Genomic DNA, 19,155 nt, shown 5'->3' with positions numbered 1-19,155 from the left:
CCCAACTTAGGGTTAAGAAATTGGTCATTTGTATAAAACAACTCAGAAAGTTGGGTCAAATTGACCCATAAAGTGGACCAGTCCATTTTGTATCCATAATTGAGTTACTTTTGACCTTAGTGTATCAACACTTGAAAGTGCAAAATGACATTTTTTCATTGTCCAAAAAATGTTGGAAAAAAAAATAAAAAAAAAATAAAATTCTTTTAACCCCTCAAAAATCTTGACTGGTTGACTGAAAGTTGATAATCCAAATTGGACCTGGAACGTTGCTGCACCATATTGTTGCATTGTAATATTGAGAAAGAGCTTTGAGTACTGGTAAACTATCTTCCTGTAGTTTATAGCCAGTAATCCACCATAATTACACCTCGATACTGCTTTTGAGCATCTCTTGATTATCACCAGATTTCCCCCATTAAGAGAAACACTTCAATGCCCACAGAAACTTTCGGCGGAATCTTCTTTCTTCACCCTGATGTACTTACTAACTTGGTTGAGTCGCGAGAGCGATTTAGAGAGAGATAACGCCTGAAGTAGAGAACGACCACTGCTGCTGAATGCACCATCTACAGAATTCACACAGAGTAATGGTGTTGCCTTACAGTAATACGAACACTAAACACACACACTGGATATAAAAGTCTACACACCTCTGATAAAATGGCAGGTTTTTGTTAAACTGATAAAAAAAAATAATGACAGGTTCAGATTCCACTCACCTTCTGCCAGGTCAGTGATGGTTGCATCTCTGTTTAGCAAAGTGCGTGAAGGCCTCGCCTTGGGGGAGGAGTAAGAGTACGAGCGCAGTCGAAGCTCGCCTTCCTCGGGGTTCTGGATGAGAGCAGGGACAGAGCAGAGGGCAGCAAGCAAACAGCCTGAGAACAGAACATTTTTGAATAATGCTGAAAAACTCAATATGTCTGGCCTTTTGTCACGGCATTGAGCCGTTAAGGATGTTTCTACATCTGCATATTGGTATTTTACAACCACAATCAAAAGATCGATCAAACACGTTAAAAAGGTTGTACTTTGTGTCTCGAGAGGTTTTATTTGAATAGACAATCAGGAAAAAGTAAAAACATAGCCTATTTATCATATAACAGCCAAGAGGTGATACAACCAGGTACGTATCGAGAAAGTACACATGCAGTATTACAATACCTTGGTGGGATTTTGTGTGCTGTCGGAGTGAGATCTGTTAAAGTCTGGAAAGCTGGACTGCAGCTTTGAGGCCGAGCTTGGGTACGAGTGTCCCAGTATGTCCTCCTCGCCACTGTCACACTCAAGACTAGGACTGTTGACACACATAAATAAACGATGCAATTAGCCCATTTTTTAGCATGCTGAAAATACAACTTTGTTCGGACACATTGCGCAATTCTTCTTAAATATAAAAACTCCACAAACATTAAAATTACATTTTGCGGAGGCAGTAAATGGTTAAATGATTAAAGTTTATTCATGAAAGTAACACGTTATAATCACTTAAGTGTTACACAAACACGGACAGCAAGTATGAGATGAAAATATTTTCATAATTGTATGTCAATATTTACAAATATAAACTAAAAAAGATTCGGAATTGTCATATAGTGCAGTAAGTCAGGTCTTTCGTAAATATAGGAAAATACATTAAAGGGATACTTGACTCATTGAGACATTCTCAGCAATAAAAAGTTCATATTTTGTCCAGAATGAATTTGATAACATCATTATTTTTCATGTATAATTAATACAGCTAAAAGCTACTTTTTCTACTTGGTGCTGAAGATGACATCACGTCTGCTGAGGAAGTCTGTAACGACCAATCATGGCTCAGTTTGCTGACCCAACCCAGAAAACATGTGAGCCATGATTGGTCATTAGCCACTTCCCCAGCATAGGTGATGTCATCATCAGTCAACAGCAAGTAGAAAAAATACTTTTTAAAGGTAGTCATTGTACAGTATATGAAAAATAATGAAGTCATCAAATTCATTCTGGGCAACTTTTCACTGCTGAAAATTGTTCAATCAGTCAAGTATCCCTTTAAATTAATGTGAACAATACATTTCAAGAAAACAGTAAGATGCAAAAATAAGAAATTGTCCATTAAAATTCTATTTACTTATGAATTTATGTGAAAAAGAGATATTAAATAATCGATTCATGGTTTTATGAACTGATATCAGGCTCAGAAAGGAAAACAGATTCGATATATTCAATTTTTTTTTTCAGGCTTCCCTTCGCATTCTTTACATTATTCTTTCAAAGAGAATACTTTTCGAAGTAGCATGGTTCATATTAATGACCTTTTCTGTTCTTATTTATAACAACATCTAATATTGAAATAAGATGACCACCATTTACAGTAACAATCCTTCTGGATGTTTATATTATCAACCTTTGAAGATGATGTAAAAATGTCAGAAAATTCATCAATTCATCGACTGTAAATTGAGGGCAGAGAAGTAAGCTCATCATTTTTTTTTTTTTTTACTTTTACACTGAATGTGTAGCATCTAGCAAGACACCTTTTTAACTTTCAGCAAGAATATTGAAAAAATCATCTTCTGATTCAGTACGGTCATACCTCAGTCCGCGGGTCGTCACCGGCAAGTTCAAGTTGCATCCTTTCCCGTTCAAAGTGGGAGAGACTGGAAGGCTGATTTGTGTCTGTCGCCTGTGACCTCCTTCAAACAAACGGAAGGCGGAAGCCAGGGGGGATGATGGGAAAGTTGGGGGGGAAGCAAACGGAGAAGTGGGAGAGGGAGGAGAGACGTAGAGAGGTGCCTCCTTGAATTTCTCCGGGCCTGGGCTTCGGACAGCCCGATCGCCGTTGTGTGGCGTGGGTAGGTGATGATTTTTTGGGCAGGTCCTTGGATCAGGGGGTGTCATGGAGAAAGGCTCCCAGCAAGGACTGGTAACATCAGGCACTGGGCGAGAGCGGTATTTAATATCAACATCATCGACCTGGAAGAGAAAAATGTAGGAATGTGTTCATATCATGTATTAGTGTGCAATTTTTGACAATTCTTTAGAAATAAAAAGCATAAGCTGACCGTGTGAGTTGGTTTTTGAGCTGTATGCATTTTTTTGTGTGTCAAAAATTAGTTTGGGTGTCTGATGAGAAAAAAAGTGACGGATTTTTTTTTTTTTTTTTTTTTTTATAAATTCATAAAAAGCACACCCCCTCATTTTTTTACTTTCTATATAAATATATATATTGAGACGCTTACTTGCTAATGCAAGCACACATTGAGCTCCTACAAATATTAAATCGCTTCAAAAGCATATTACGTTCCCCTTCATCTGACCATTAGCGTGGATTTGAAACATCGAAGGGCCAAAATATGCCGTGTGAAAATTAAACTGCACTCAAAAAACTAGCCACCAGAGGGTGCTAGAACTGGTCATTTTTTTTCCATTTTAAATTATGCATTTATTGTTTTTTCTTATTAAAGTTATTTTTTAAATTGTATGGTGTCTATGCCTCTAAATATAATGCATTAATAATAATAATAATAATAATTATTATTATTATTATCATGCTATTGGCTGGCAATCAGTTCAGGGTGTACCCCGCCTACTGCCTATAGCCAGCTGAGATAGGCTCCAGCACCCCCCACGACCCTTGTGAGGAAGAAGCGGTTCAGAAAATGGATGGATGGGTTATTATTGTAATTTTATTTATTTATTTTAATTATAGAAAATGCCAATTCCCGTCATCCTAACGCCAACACACAATACATTTTTTTGTTTTAACTTGCATAGTCAAAGTTGGCTGTGGCAAATGTTTTTACTTTCTCAGTGCAATTGATACAAATTGTCAGAATGATGCAGAACATATAATTGCTCCCAACATAAATATGCATTCATTGCCCTACTCACTTGGTCCACCACCATTGCGTTGGCATATACTCTGTCTTTCCCGTGGATCATCGCTGACAGCCTGGCAGCAGCAGCCAGAGTCGGAGACGAGGCTTGGCTCTCGCCTATGGACTGGCTTTTTTCTGGTGGGAAACAATTTTTTCAATATTACATTTGGTTTCTACAGCAACGGCAAAATAACCCCTCACAAACACAGGAAGTGACATAGACATCCTAGGCACTTCAGCCAGCCAAGGCTCCATATGAGTATGCATGTATGTGTGTTTGTCTCAAAGGCTCTTTGCGCACACACGTGAAGGGGTGTGTCAGGCATTGTGCCTTGGCATCTGTTGGCTTGTTTCTTCCCCCACCCGCCCTTCAGCGTCGCGGTGGTGAGAAGATAACTTCCAGTGAGCACACAGTAGCATTGAGGGGAACTTTTTCTACACAGTGGAGCCACTGTGAGTTGCAGCCAGGTTTAGCGATGCAAAAACAACTTCGCAAAACAAAGCTTTTTCATGCTGTTTCTAGGAATTATTTCATGCAGTGGTATTAGTATTAGATCAGTATGGAAGCCCATTCCCGCCAGTAAAAAAATAAAAATAAAAAATAAAATAAAAAAAAGATTTTTTTTTTTTTTTTTTTTTTAAGAATCCGCCAGTGGAGTGGGGGGAGTTTCTTTTATTTTTTTCCCTTCATTCCGATCAGTTTCTGAGGATGAAATAATTAATTCAGCACTTGTTTATAAACCGTACTTTTTTACCCTCCACCTACCTTTTTTTTTTTTAAAAAAAAAAAACAAAAAAAAACAGCATTCTTAATGAATAAGCATCAGAAAACCATACACCATATTCTGAATAAAGCCCAATTCACACTGGCTGCGGAGTGGACGCTGTGCATTTTCCGCACGGTGGCCGCCGCAAGGATAGAACGCATTCAAGTCAACTGGTCAATTCACACCAGCTGCGGTGCGGCGCGTCTGCGGTGAGGAACGAATGCAGCGATGCGGAAGGTTTCCGCAAGTGTTTTATTTTTTCCGGACTCCGCATGCGGATTTTGATGAAGGTGAAGAAATTACACGAGCCGGACAGGAAGTCGGGCGTCTCGCATCAAGGTAAATCCGGTATATTTCAAAATGAAACTAGCTAGCTAGCTACATAGCATGACATGAGTCGGACATTTAAGACAAACAATGAGCTCAGATTAAATTAAACATGACAAAGTAACACTATTTAAACACAAAAGCTACTTACCCACGGTAGAAGAGCCACGATAGAAGTCCCAGAAATAATGTCCAAAAAGCATATCGATGTGACAACAGGCTAGCGTGGCTATTGTTTACAAAATAGGACTCTATATACACGGTTGTTATCGCCGCGTGAAGTCAACTCTCCAGTGTGAACGCCACATGATCTTGTAGCCTGGCGGGAGCATGCGGTGTGAATTGCAGTACTTGCGGAAGCCGTACGGAAAATGCACCAGAAAACGCACAGCATCCTTTCCGCAGTCAGTGTGAATTGGGGTAGCATGAGAGCAAAATAAAAACTTGCGGTATTCTAGTTAAACCTTGTTTGGCCAAAGTTGAGGATTTAATTTCGTTTTTTGTTGTTTTTTTTCTACTCTGATTTCCTTGTTCTATTGTTACTTACCATCTTTTTGGACGCTAAACTAACACCACAATTACAACATAACATCACTGTTCATAAGCAAGCCTTTCAGTGAATGTGAAGTGCAGCAAGGATCAGTGGTTTTATATACAGTGATGCATTCAATGGAAAAAATAATTCCTAACCACATTAACAACCGGTGGTACAGTACAATGCTCATTGTGCTAACCCACAGTGACAGCCTCCTTAACTTAGTTATTGTCATGTTTGGAATTATAGCCTCACTTTATAAAGTACTACGCACTTGCGTCGATAACCATGTTTCAAAAACATCCCTTTAAAAGTCAGAATCAGCTGTCACTCAAATAGCAAAACCCGACCGTTTGTGCTTCCAAGCTGCTGGCATCACACAGTAGGAGGAAAGAAGTCCAGCTTTATAGAGGAGAATAAATCAGCCCAGCAAATGGCTGTGCTTCCTGTCGGCTGCGAGTCCAATAAATCTGAGAACCCACAAGGAGTCAGGAGACACTGATGAGAGAAGCAGATGATTCTTGTTTCATTCATGTCTAACGTAAAGGTACAGATGTAAGTCATACATCTGCATGATATAAAGAACATGCATCACCTTTATCAGAACTTCCTAAGCACTTCAGTAACTCTGGGAGTACACCATAAGTCATAAATCCCAAAGATACCAGAAGTTGCAGCTGAAATTAGCACAAAAAATAGGCACCAATACTGAATGGAAAACTGTTGAGTAAAAAATTAGAGACTGTAAAGACATAGCACTGAATTGCTTTTTCACCATTTCACATTTCCTAAAATGGTGCCCAGTGATGGATTTGGGCATCCGGCATGAATTGTCCCTTCCCCACTATACATTAGAGCCTATAAGAATAGTTAGGCAACTGGTATGAGTCCCCCACTATATAATTTCTACTATTACGGTGTGCAGTGAGCTAGCTAGCTATGCGCACAAACCTGAAAATGCATCTTCCCAGGATGCTACAATCTACATAACACATGTCAGTATCCTTATTTAAATTCCAATGTGAGGAGGTGATGCTGCGAAGGAGCCCGCCGCCCATCTGCCCGCTGAGGGGAGCCACTGAAACCTGTTAGCCAGTAAGCTAGCTGGTACTTAGTGGAATATATGCCAGTAAATGCACGGTTATTTTTTACATATATATTGGATATATTTTCATGGCTCAAACATGCAGGGATGTGTAAACATATGAAAGTTGCTAGCTGAACTAGCATGCATGTTTAGCAGGGCTCACAGTGTTTGAGAGCAGAGACAATGGCATGATTTTTCCCAATTTTGAAGTGTCATTTCATATACTTGACGATTTTCTTAAGCATTTAAACTGGGCATTGTTGTTGACAACACATTTATTTGAACTTGACAGATATTTGAATACCACACGCGGGGGTGTCAAAATTAGCGTGTTAATTTTGACTTGAAATTTTTTTAACGTCAATAAATTTATTTTTTCCTATTATTTATTTATTTTTTTTATTAATAAAGATTGTCCCTTACTTGGAAGGCCTGAACTGGGGGAATTCCAGTCGTAACGCAACATATTTTACTATTTTAAAAATGCGCAGAATTCCCTTGTGAGGAGCAAGCCGTTCAGAAAATGGATGGATGGATGGATGTATCAATGACAAAAGATGCAAATATATTTCTATTTAACATTTTTTCTACTGTTATGTTAACAATGTGAGTGTGAAAAAAATATTTTAGTGTACATTTAGAACAGATACAAAATCGTGAGTTAATTATTGAACTCATGCGATTAATTACGATTAAGAATATTAAACGCCTGACACCCCTCGCTACACCTAATCCAGTGTGTGGCAGATATAGTAGAATTTTCAAAGTTAAACCAAATGTTGCTTAACTCAGTGCAATATGACCAATACAATGAATTAAACACCAATTGCATCAACAAATTAATTTTTACCAAGCACACTAATATAGATAGCATGCGTCTGAAAGCATAACAAGTATAGACGAGCATGAAATCGACCATAGAGGCTTGCTGACAAATGGCAAATATGGCCCTGAAAACTTTAGTTTTTCCAATTCTAACTTACTAATCAATAAATCAAGTCAGCTAGTATCTCCAACTTTTGAGTTGCAGCCATATTGGATGAGGGTCAAACACTGTTTTGAAAGTGGACATCATTTCATATAAACCCACTTCTGGAACACAGACAGAAGGGGCTAATAATTCAGTTGCTGGACCAGGTTCGAAGCCACAGCTGGCTGCTCCGGCCTGGATCATTGTGACACCTCTGACCCATTAAACACTGCCTGGTGATCATTACTGTCAGCCACTGAGATCTGTGTTTAACATTAGCTAACGTAGGAATAACAGAGAAGCCGGGAGGGATCGTATTACTCACACTGTCGAGCCATGTCTGCGTGCAGGTTGCCATTTCAAAGCGGCGACGTCAGGCTATTTGTTTAGGACTGTGCCCAGGGAAGGTAGAGTATGTGGAGAGAGGTGATATTCACAAGCATATCCCTGAGTGAGTACTAACTAGGCAGTAGCAGTGCCTGCAGAGCTGAAGAGTGTCAGAGCTCTTCCAGAAAGTAAGACAAAGACGGCAGTCAGTGGTCTCCAGACCAGGGGCAGTTCAACACAGAGAGAGTGACCCTTCAACCCGTGCACACCCCTGGGAGGGAGTCATCGTAGGGAAGGCAGCGTGGAAAGGGGGAGGCAAGTTTTGTCACAAGGTTCACTCTGTTTGGAGGCTGCCGGGGAACGTTACAACATAAACAGTCATACCTGTCAACTGGGCAAACTACACGTTTTTCTGAGCACATAAACATGAATCGTCTATCTATGCTTTTCGGCTTTTATGATGTTATTTTTTAAGCACAGGGCTAAACATCTGTCACATTAAGGAGAGGCCAAAAACATTGGAAGGAGAGTAAAATAATAAATGGAGTCTAAAAATGGATAAAAAAAAAAAAAAATCAAAGCAGTTTTTTTTTTTTTTGGCTTAAAAAGCCATTTATACAGTAACAACAACTGAATACCAAAAATCACTGTAACGACACCTGCAGTTGGTCCAAGCATCCCATTGCGTGTTACCGTTATGTTTACATATTAGCCAACCTGAGAGATCCAGTGGGAGGTAAACCGCATGCAAACAGTTGTCAGCCTTCAGAGTGAAGAAATAAACGTTAAAGGCCTTCACACCTGAAAACAAAACTGCATTTTTTTTGCAGGTGCACTGTTACCAGACATCCCAAAAGCGTCGGCATACCAACATAATGCCATGTAGGTCATTTAAACCGCAATGGTGCCTCGAGATACAAGTTTAAATCATCTTGCGATCACGTAACTCAAAACACCCATATCTCAAATCACTTTTCCCTATAGAAATGAATGGAAATGCCATTAATCTGTTACAGCCTCCCAAAAACACAACATAAATGTTGTTGGGTTTTTTTACTACTAAAAATAACATGCTATATAATATTTTACTAAGAAATTACACAATTTTCACCACATTTTTTGTTACATTTCCAATGGTCATTGTGCTGCCCCGTCTGGTTTGCGGGTCTTGGCCACCTGAGCGCAGTACAATCCAAAAATAACCGATTCACTGAACATGGAGACTGTCTCCAATTCCTCAGTAGCCCACAACAACATTAGTCATTCTTCAGAGGATAAAGAATACATGCCAGTGAGTATCATTATATTTGAATTTGAAAAAAAAAAATTACAATAAAGAAGGGTTCGGTGAATACACAATAGAAAACTGGTGGTGATTTGTACTCCAACAAAGCTAAGAAGCAGTACTACAAACATTTGTTTATTTCATCTGGAATCTTTTTTCAGACATCCCATGCTGATATTTTATGACTTTAAACTTGTCTTTTCTCTGTCCAAGAGTTTCCAAGGATGTTGTGGTTTGGTTCCACTGATGTCATATTATTCTTCTGATTGGATCCGTCCCTTCATGCATTCAGTGCCTCCAGATGATCAGGCAGGCATCAAAACAATGTTTGAGTTGTAACATACTTCTAAAGAGTCACAACCTCAAAATTTCCTGAACACTATTAGCTGACCCTCTGCGATTGGCTTATCTGCAGTGTTTGGTAGAATGATAATGGGACCAACCGTCACCTGCCAGTTAATTCAGGTAATTGAACATGAAGTTTCGCGATAACTGTTTTTTTTTTTTTTTTTATCTAAGTGAGATGTGTGTTCATTTTCTGAAATTTTAATCACAAAGTATGTTTTGCAGCTGAACTTATTCACTGTCCAAACTCTGGATGCCGTACATCCACTTAAAATTCAAGCAAGCCAATCATTTTGGCCAAGCCTTTATATGGTCACTTTGATAGTGGAGTCCATCTTGTTTTTTGGCTTAGTAATACAAGCAGGCTTGGTTTAAGTAATTTGCCAGTGTCAATCTCAGTTAAGAGGCAATAACTGGGATTGTGTTGCTGTGGTTTACGGTCTAAGATGAGGGAAAGGCGACTGGAGTGAAGCCACGACACAGACATGGCAGTAACTTGAGCTTCTGCTGTCTGTCTGCACGCTCTCTCGCTTCCTGGGAAAACTTTTGCACTCAAGCAACGATATTGATGAGTTTATGAGGTCACGTGGGTGAGTCAACCAACCTGAGCACTAAGTGGGGGTATACACTACATAATTTGAACCTCATGGAGGTCAACAATCACGTGGACCTGCAGGACTCCACAATGAAACGTGTGCCAAAGATGTCAAAAGTCCCAAAGCCGTCAATCAGCCTCGTGAGGACATCTGACATTCTGCAACATGCCGTCACATATCAGGTGACATCACCGGCAAACAAACAGTTGATTGCGTTGTGGTAATTGCTTGTAAAGAAGCCCTCGTCTTGATTCATTTTTATTGCCCCGAAATGTTCTTGCCCATTTTCCAACTGTCCTATAAGGCAGTCCAACAGTGAAAGGTTGTGTAATCATCTAAATGTTACACCTGTCCAACACATTCAATGATTTGAAAATGTCCATTGTCACAACAATGCAGATAACAAGTAGAAAGTAGAAGGCGACAAAAGATTTTCTGTTACCTTTTTTGCCAGAAATCTTACGCATCCTCATCCTGGGAAAAGAGGGCCATGAGTAGTTGAAGGGAGAATCTGAGTCAGAATCCATGATGTGCTCTCTTCCAACACCAGATTGGTGAAAAGAAGCCTCAGTTTATATCCATTTCCCCATGGTAGAAGACACCGCGGACTAGCTGCAGCAATTGCTCCTTTTTCCAGAGCCCGACTGTAGACACTCTGACACTTTAGGAGTGAGCCAGCATGTTCCCCCTGTCTCCCCAACCACCCCTCCCCCTAAAGCCCTCCCCCTTCCCCCTTTAACACTCTCAACTGTCCAACTCAGTCTACCGCTGCCCTCATCCTCAACTTTTCTTCTTCTTTCAGATTTCCCTAACTCTTATTCAATTCTATGGCTTGCTCAGACTTTTCACTCATCTGCCACACACAGTTTGGGAGGAGCAGGGAGGTGAACCCATGCCGGGCAGTGGGGGGGGGGGTGTCAGTGACGGGCCGGAAAGAGTGAGTGAAAGAGGGAGGGAGAAGGAGAGAAAGTCAAACATAGGAGTGACTTCAGAACCTACAGAGAAGACAAACATGAGCGCAGACAGCGGAGTGGAGGTGACTCTCAGACACTGGAGAAATCATTAACCCTGTGAGTTCATGATTGTCTCAGAGATACGGCGGAATGGAACGCCATGACTCCAAGCGTGCCGGGAACACCTGGCATCTGAAGGTGGTCCTTACCGACCGCTCCAATCTGTCGGAACTCTTCTCCAAAGCATAGCATGTAAAGATCACGCTTCTCTTTGTGGGGAAGGAGAATCGGAGTGCAGACTGCCAGGTCAGCAGACTCACCATGGAGACAACAACGAGAGCTGTGGCTATTTTCTTCTTCACTCTTCACCCCCCTTTTTCAACTGTTGCCAATATACAATTCCCCGGCTTACAGCAACAGGAGGACAAGCAGAGCAACCCTATTTCAGTTACATACCCTCTGTGAAATATTTTTTCAGCCAAGTACCCCCTAACCTGCGCAAAGCATTTCTCATTGATTGGGGGGCTTAAAACTGAGCGCTGTGCCATCATTGTCTGATTTTTGTAAACTTTGGAACTCTCTTTGTATTGATGTGGTCTCTTGAACTATTTGGAAATAAAAAGATAACTAAAAAAAAATGGGGGGAAAAAAGTCAATTTAATTATAAATAAAGATATGTGCACTCCTTTGGACTCCGTTCTCAAAAAGAAACAAGTGAATTTTAGATAAAGTTTTCTAGTGAATGACAGGTGGCATATGACAAGTTGGGTCCAACCATTCTGGTATAGGGGAGATGCTGGGTTTTTAGGACACTGAAGTTGAATACTGATTTATTAACTTGTATATTCTGAAATATTTATATTAGGGGTGTCTAGTATAATAGTTAACTCACAGTTAATCACAAATTTTATATCTGCTCTAAATGTACAATAAAATTACACTATTTTTTGTTCTAAATTTTCATACTCTTGTTAACATAAAAGTGAAAAAAAGTTAAACTAATAGAAATATGGCTGCATCTTTTAGTCATTGATACAGTAATGTCACAATAATTAATAAAATCAAGTTAAAATTTCAAAGATGTACGGTACTGTAAAAAAACAACAATATTGTGTGATATTGATTTGTGTTGATGTGATATTTCTGCCACTAGATGACATAATTGCATTTGTAAGATGTTGGTGACAGCTCAGTGCATATTTATTTTCATATTAAGAGCTATATAAGCTTTAAGATGTAGTAACTTGTGAAATTCTGCACGTTTTTTAAATTCTAAAATTCAACTTGACCCCAGTCTCCACAAATAAAAGCATTATTATTAAATTTATTATTCCAACGTGGACGTGTCTGCTGCGTTGCAACTGAAATTCCCTCAGTACAGGCTTTCCAAGTAAAGGGGGGGGGGCATTAATTGCTCATTCAAAAAAATGTAGTAGTGTCAAAGGAACTTTAAAATGAACCCAAAATTAATGCACTGATTTTGACAACCCTAGTTTTTTAACTATATGTTAATATTTCACGTACCCCCTGGTGACTGCTTGTCAGAAGTGATCACAACAGCAACCTCAAAGATGCCAAACATGTTGAGAATGCATCGAAATGCTGGACTGGGATCGAAAACACATATGAGAGTTGTGAAGCCAGAATGCATCATAGTAACGCAGTGTGAAAGTGTGCGTGTGGGGGCGGGGTGGACGCAAGGTTTGGCACTGTACTGGTGCGCATTAATGCTGGCTCTGTGGGGTCCGTGTGAGATTTAATCCTTTTTTTACGCCCTCCAATTAGATCCTTCAGCTGGGGTCGGGGACTCTTGTTAGCATTTTTGGCATTGCGCTCATCATCTGTTGTCGCTCTGCCAAGCTATCGGTATCATAATTTTTCTGCTCTGGCTCTCCATTCCACTGACACTCGGCATTCTCACACCACTCCACTCTGCTCTGCTTTCCTTTCCCCGGGGATCTCGACAAGCTGCTGGAAACCGCATTCGGGAAAGCCTTGGCAACCCCCATTCAGCCACAATCAGCCCCTTTTTCGTACCCTTGCACCCCGTTGCCCCCTTCAGAACACACTACCCTTGCATTCTCCCTTCTGAACATGCATGCACAACTATGACTTCTTTCTTCAGATATATTGAGCACAACCCTTGAGGATGAAGTGCCATTTGCTGGTTGTTCACTAAACTCACATTAAAATGCTGACTTAGTGCGAAGGGAATTGGGGGAATAGGTGAATGAGTCTGTTTGTGTGCGTAAGTATTTGGGAGATTGTGTGTGCGTGCATCCGTGTGTGTCTTTTGGGTTGGGTATTTGAATTTGGGGGGCATTGGACGGGCAAAGATGGGGGAAGGAGGAGGAATGAAAATTAAGAGAATGTTTTTTTTTGTATAGATCTGCTAGCATTAGCAGTATTTTCACATGAACAACCTTAAATCTAATTTGCCAATTTTACATTTAATTCAGGTCCGTTCATTGAAGCGAGTATGGATTTGAGAAGAAGAAGCTGTTCCCAGGATGTACAGGAAGAATATGACAGCCACGCTCAAAATTCCTCATGCCTTTGCTGTCATTGCTGAAACTCTGACGGCAGAGATTCTGTCTGACTATTTAACGTCACCTTAGTGCAAAGCGAGAGTTCCTATAGCATGACATAAAAAGAAAGGACTCTGGTGGGAAACAAACACACTTGTTGAAAACAAGTTAAGGAATGAAAAGCTCACGACAATCACGCGAAAGTTTTTTCCTGCATTAAAATGTTCACACAATGTCATGATTGAGCTTTTTTTATCTTTATATTAAGGGTGTCAGGCGATTACATTTTCTAATCATAATTAATGGCATGACTTCAATAGTTAACATTAATTGCATTTTTTTCTGTTCTAAATGTACAATAAAGTGTACAATTAAATATATGTTTTAAGTTTTCATACTCTTGTCAAAATAAGAGTGGGGAAAATAATAAACTAATAGAAATATGGATATCTTTTAGTCATTGATACAGTAATATCATAATTCATAAAATTGAGTTAAAGATGTACTGTACTGTAAAAAACGATTGTGATTTATGCTGAGGTCATTTTTCTGCCACTAGATGGCATAATCACATTTGTAAGTTGTTGGTGAATTTTTAATCATAATTAATCACATGGCTTCAATACTTAACTCCCGATTAAACGCAAATGTTATCTGTTCTAAATGTACAATAACATGCATAATAATTTTAAATAAAGAAAAGTTTCCATACTCTTCTTAAAAATAAAAGTGGAAAAAATGTTAAACTAATGGAAATATGGCTGCATCTTTTCGTTATTGATACAGTAATTTCATAATACCGTAATTCATAAAATTGAGTTAAAATGAAAAAGATGTACTGTAAAAAGCAAGAGTGATATTGATTTGTGTTGGTCATTTTTCTGCTACTAGATGGCATAATTGCATTTGTAGGATCATATGGTGACAGCTCAGTGCATTTTTCTTGTCAAATCAAATCAAGTCAAGTCAAGTTTATTTTTCTTATTTTCATATATCTAATCTTTAACATGAAGTAACATTTTTAAAATTGTAAAATACAACTTCACGCCAGCCTCCACAAATAACAGCATTATCGTAAAATTTATTACTGCTAAAGTTTGACGTGGACGTGTCTGCTGCATTGTGACTGGAATTCCTCCAGGACAGGCTTCCCAAGTAAGGGGTGGTCATTAATCGCGCGTTAAAAAAATTTGTTGCGTTAAAGGAGCTTTAAATTAACTCAGAATTAATGCACTAATTTTAAAGTAGGGGTGTCAAAATTAGTGCATTAATCAGTTGAGGTCACAGGCGGCTGTGTTCAAAGAAGGTGCAAAAAAAAAAGTGAATTTCTTCCACCCGCAGACACACACAGATGCAGAGAGCAAAATGGTTAATGCATAAAGGATGGAAAAACAACAGCAGCCACAGGAAGTTCAAATTGCAGACGTCCAGTGCCAAGTGTTGTAAAGCCCGCAGCCTCAGCTTGTAACCGCGACATTCTTACGCTCAGGCATCATTCCGCGCACCAGCAAATCAAGCCAATCATTAACCCACAGGATGTTCCCCCTCTCAAGGCTTTTCCCTCTTGTCCAACAGGAGATCCGAATGAAGCCACCTACAGCCACATGGTTAGAATTCATTTGTGATCCAAAACGTGCTGGCAAGAGCAGTATGACTCTGGGTTGGTTACAGGAGCGCTCTCTGCACGCTATTTTATTTAAAAAAAAAAAAAAAAAATCCCTTCCATGTGTCCTGACTGTGGTGAACAAAGAGTGACAAGCATCCAAAAACGCTAAAAGAAAAAGGGGCCAGGGGGCTGAAATGTGATTTGTCAAACGTTTCCTACTGTTGAGCTCATCTAATGATTGGAAGCTACTTGGACACCTAAACCAACAATAGCCACATTCAGATTCACACCTGAAGCACCACAGGCTTAGAAAAAAAAAAAAAAAAAAAGAAAAAAAAAGTATTTATACAGAGATTAAATTTCCAATTGTAACTGTTGTGACGTTTAACATTAATAGCAGGCCTCTTACCGGAGTCAGACTGCTCGTCCTCTTGGTCCTCCTGATTGAGGCAAAACATTAGCAGCTCCTCGTAGTCCTGTCCAAAGAAAAAGTATTCACCAAGCAGCATGAACATTTCCACAGTGAGAGTTTTCCATCGGGTTACAAGCATTCCACTAACCTTGAAAAAAACAACAAGTCTGGCTAAGTACAAAAACACAAGTGTTTGGCAGTGGCTCGGGTGCGCGACAGCGAGAGAGATCAATTAGGGAACCATCTGTAACGTATACAACAGGTCCTACAGAAACATGGAACATGCTCACAAAGTGGGCTATTCAAGCCAACTGTGCCAGGTGGTGCCTCCAACACCTTAACAATGACACTAAAACAATGTGGAGCATTGACGGGCAGTGTGCTGATGCAGATGTTCACGCAGGTTGAGCAGAGAAGATATGACATGGCTGAAATTTGTAATTAAATATGTAGAACAGTGGTCCCTCAGCTTTTTTTTTTTTTTTACGTAATACATCGGTTTAACATTTGGATGGACTGGCACAGGGGCAAATAAATATTGCCTATATTAAACAATTATACATCTCATTATTACACTAAATGTAGTTGTTGTAATTAGTGCGAGTTGTGCTTGCTTCTCTTCAACAAGTCGGTCCCATTTTGGGTTAATGAGAGACAAATGACATTCAACTGTGTCGATCTCGCTCTGCAACCCGGTACCAAATGGCCACTGCTAAAATACTTTTAAAAAAAAACATTAATATATTGTAAAATAAATTATAATCAACTCATGGCTTGATGGAAACGAGCTTCCATACTTAAAGTAGTTTTTTTTTCGTGTGTGAGTTTAAATGGCATAATATTTGTACTCACATTATCGTCTGCAGCTGAATTATCGCCACTCTTATCAGGAAAAGGTCCTACAAGCAAAAGCCTGCATTATACTCAATAGAAGCACATTTTCTCCAATAAAGCATATGCAATATTACATATGTTGATCTGTATAAGAATCAGCACCTGAGCGATTTGTCATTGGGGTTATTTATTTTTCTGTACAGTATTTCTGTTGACATTATGTGATGATATAAATTAGGTCAAATGCGGCATTATCCACATTTTCACTTTGCAGTACCACTCATTTCCACATGAGGTCAGGCAATTTCAAATCAGAACCACAACACCGGCAGAGAAAAAAGTGGCTCATGGTTGCCAACTTGCCACATGAGGAACAGTTAAGTCTGGAAAAATTAAAATCTGAAATCCCAGTAAGCTTACGGATATGGATTGGCTAGAATACCATTTTCTGCAGGATCGTCCACCAATTGTTCTTTTCCGAAAATGGTCTCTGTCCGTTCTCTTCTTAGCGCTTTAATCTGAGAGAAGAGGGGAACACCTTTAATACAAAAATCATGGGAGGACTCCTGTTTAAAAATAACAATAAAGCTTCTTCTTGAATCTTAAGATGCACACTGAAGATTACTTATGGAAATGACATGTCTTAATAGCTTGATTTTAGCAATATTTCAAACATCTACTATTTAAAGTTTGCTTCAGTTCTAATACCATTTTCAAGATATTACTAGGGGAAAAAAACACACACACAAAAAAAAACAATCACACTGACCTCTCTGAGAAAGCTCTCATCTCTAAGTCTATTTCTGAGCAGCTGAATATCAGCATGCCGGCTCTCCTCTGAGCTCCACTTGAGATTTTGACGGACGGTCAGTGTCAGATTTCCCGTGTCGTGACAGTATCTCAGCAAACGGGAGCGGTCAGCCCATACCTGAGACAGTCCGGCAGGGGGTGTGGCTAGAGGGTTGGGTGGGCTGCCACAAAATGAAAGCGTTTAAAAATTAATACAAAACGCTAACTTGGACATTTTAGTATGCATTTGGTTAAAGGCATAATTAGAGAAATTGTGCTACCTAGTGGGGATGTTTTAAATTACCGGTACATTTTTGTTGAGTCTTAAACCCTTTGACAAAAAAATAAATAAAAATAAAATAATAATAATAATGAAGTAAGTAACCTTGATTTGTATAGCGAACAAGGAAATTATACTGACCCATGTTGAGAAGCGAAGTGCTCTTATATCTTATCAAACAAATGTGAACATAATTGACTGTGACCTGTGTTCGGCAAACAAAAACCAACGCCAGTACAGTGCCAAGGATTTATGGATCCATATTTACCCAGATATTGGCACACAGCATCCCTAACAGATGTTGAGTTGCAGCATACACGTCACAATGTACAACAACAGTAATAATAGTTTAAGAATGGCGATTCCCTCGAGATTGTTTGCCTAAGAGAATACTTCTGCTAACCAAGTACCCCCATTCAAGACCAAAATTAAAAAAATAATACCATGGAAGTGTCCATCAAAAACGAGAGGCTTTATTACTAAAATCTAAGTATAATTAATGTTTTTGTAAGACACTGTAATATTATCTACAGTTTAACACGCTTAAATATAGGAAACATTAAAAAAAAAAAACTGAACTTAAATAAGTTTTCAATTAAATTAATTGCACATAAATTGAAAAAAATAGAAAACCAACAGACCTTAAAGTGGGAGTCAAGTCCAAAATTTTCTTTATATGTTCTATGCAACCCCACTAGTCTAAACATTGCCACTTGGTTCAGACTAAAAATGACATCACAGTGTCTAAGGGCTCAGCTTGTGAACATCACATGACTAAACCCAGAAAACAGGTGGGCTGTGACTGGTTAACTTGTTACTTTATTTAGTCAAGTGAGTCTACATTCAAATCTTGCTGGCAGTTTCACACCGCAAACTCCCACTTTAAAAGTTCCTGTACACTTACATAGGCAGACTGACTATTTTACCCGTTACCTGCGTACCACGAGTGGTCATGTAAGCAGTTCCTCAGCCACTTACTGCGTGAGGAGCTCCAGCAGTTCTCTGTTGCCTGATGAGTGCGCCAGCTGCAGCGGCGTGACTCCCTCCTCGTTTGGAAGACTGATAGCCAGCAGACCTCCAGGCTGACAAAGCAGCAGCTCGGCCAGTCGACACAGACCCCAACGCACAGCCAGGTGGAGCAGAGACTCTTTGGGGCTGCAATCTGTGATAAGAAGACATTAACGTTGAATTGCAGCAAGCAATCAGGTGAGCGATAAAGAGATTAAGTTGTAAACATATCAGTGGCAAGATTTTAATCGCCAACGTGGCATGTAGTGATGATCTCCTCTTGATGAACTGCTTTCTTATAATAATTAGCCTACTTATCACGGACTGATTTGTTCTATGGCCCTGCAGTGCATCACTCTGGCCCACTGACCCACTTTAAGGCAGCCAAAGATGTTTAAAGAAGCGGTAACAGCCACTTATTTTCTTGTCAGCTATGAGCAGTCCAACAAGATTGGTAACTCTTTTCATGACAACACCTTATGAAAGTACACACTGAATTGTGAAAGTTATTTCCAATTTGTACCATCAACTCGACCTTTCAATCTTCATTTTGGAGGCAAGCATTAAACAACATGTTTGCTAACATGATGCTGGCTACAGTTGCATACTTTAGCTATGAAAAACAAATTATGTAATTAGTTGGCAA

At 39.5% G+C, this 19,155-nt stretch overlaps 1 protein-coding gene across 3 annotated transcripts in view; it reads right to left on the bottom strand.

Annotated features, from left to right (window-relative positions):
* Positions 1 to 19,155, bottom strand: part of LOC144019517 (rho guanine nucleotide exchange factor 28-like) — a 45,901-nt gene that overhangs the window by 17,912 nt on the left and 8,834 nt on the right. For 2 of the 3 annotated variants that reach the window (XM_077522640.1, XM_077522641.1), the window contains exons 6-14: positions 18,480 to 18,663; positions 17,202 to 17,403; positions 16,875 to 16,950; positions 16,451 to 16,497; positions 15,596 to 15,662; positions 3,874 to 3,995; positions 2,576 to 2,955; positions 1,165 to 1,297; positions 723 to 834 (exon numbers count right to left, since the gene is read on the bottom strand). In XM_077522640.1, coding sequence (XP_077378766.1) covers positions 723 to 834; positions 1,165 to 1,297; positions 2,576 to 2,955; positions 3,874 to 3,995; positions 15,596 to 15,662; positions 16,451 to 16,497; positions 16,875 to 16,950; positions 17,202 to 17,403; positions 18,480 to 18,663 — 1,323 coding nt within the window. Of the gene's footprint in view, positions 1 to 488; positions 570 to 722; positions 835 to 1,164; positions 1,298 to 2,575; positions 2,956 to 3,873; positions 3,996 to 15,595; positions 15,663 to 16,450; positions 16,498 to 16,874; positions 16,951 to 17,201; positions 17,404 to 18,479; positions 18,664 to 19,155 lie in introns of all 3 variants that reach the window. The other variant, XM_077522639.1, reaches the window with a different exon arrangement.

Source organism: Festucalex cinctus, chromosome 5, assembly GCF_051991245.1.
Source record: "Festucalex cinctus isolate MCC-2025b chromosome 5, RoL_Fcin_1.0, whole genome shotgun sequence".
NCBI lineage: Eukaryota > Metazoa > Chordata > Actinopteri > Syngnathiformes > Syngnathidae > Festucalex > Festucalex cinctus.
Note: the sequence above shows the minus strand (reverse complement) of the source record. Positions and strands in the feature narration are given on the sequence as shown.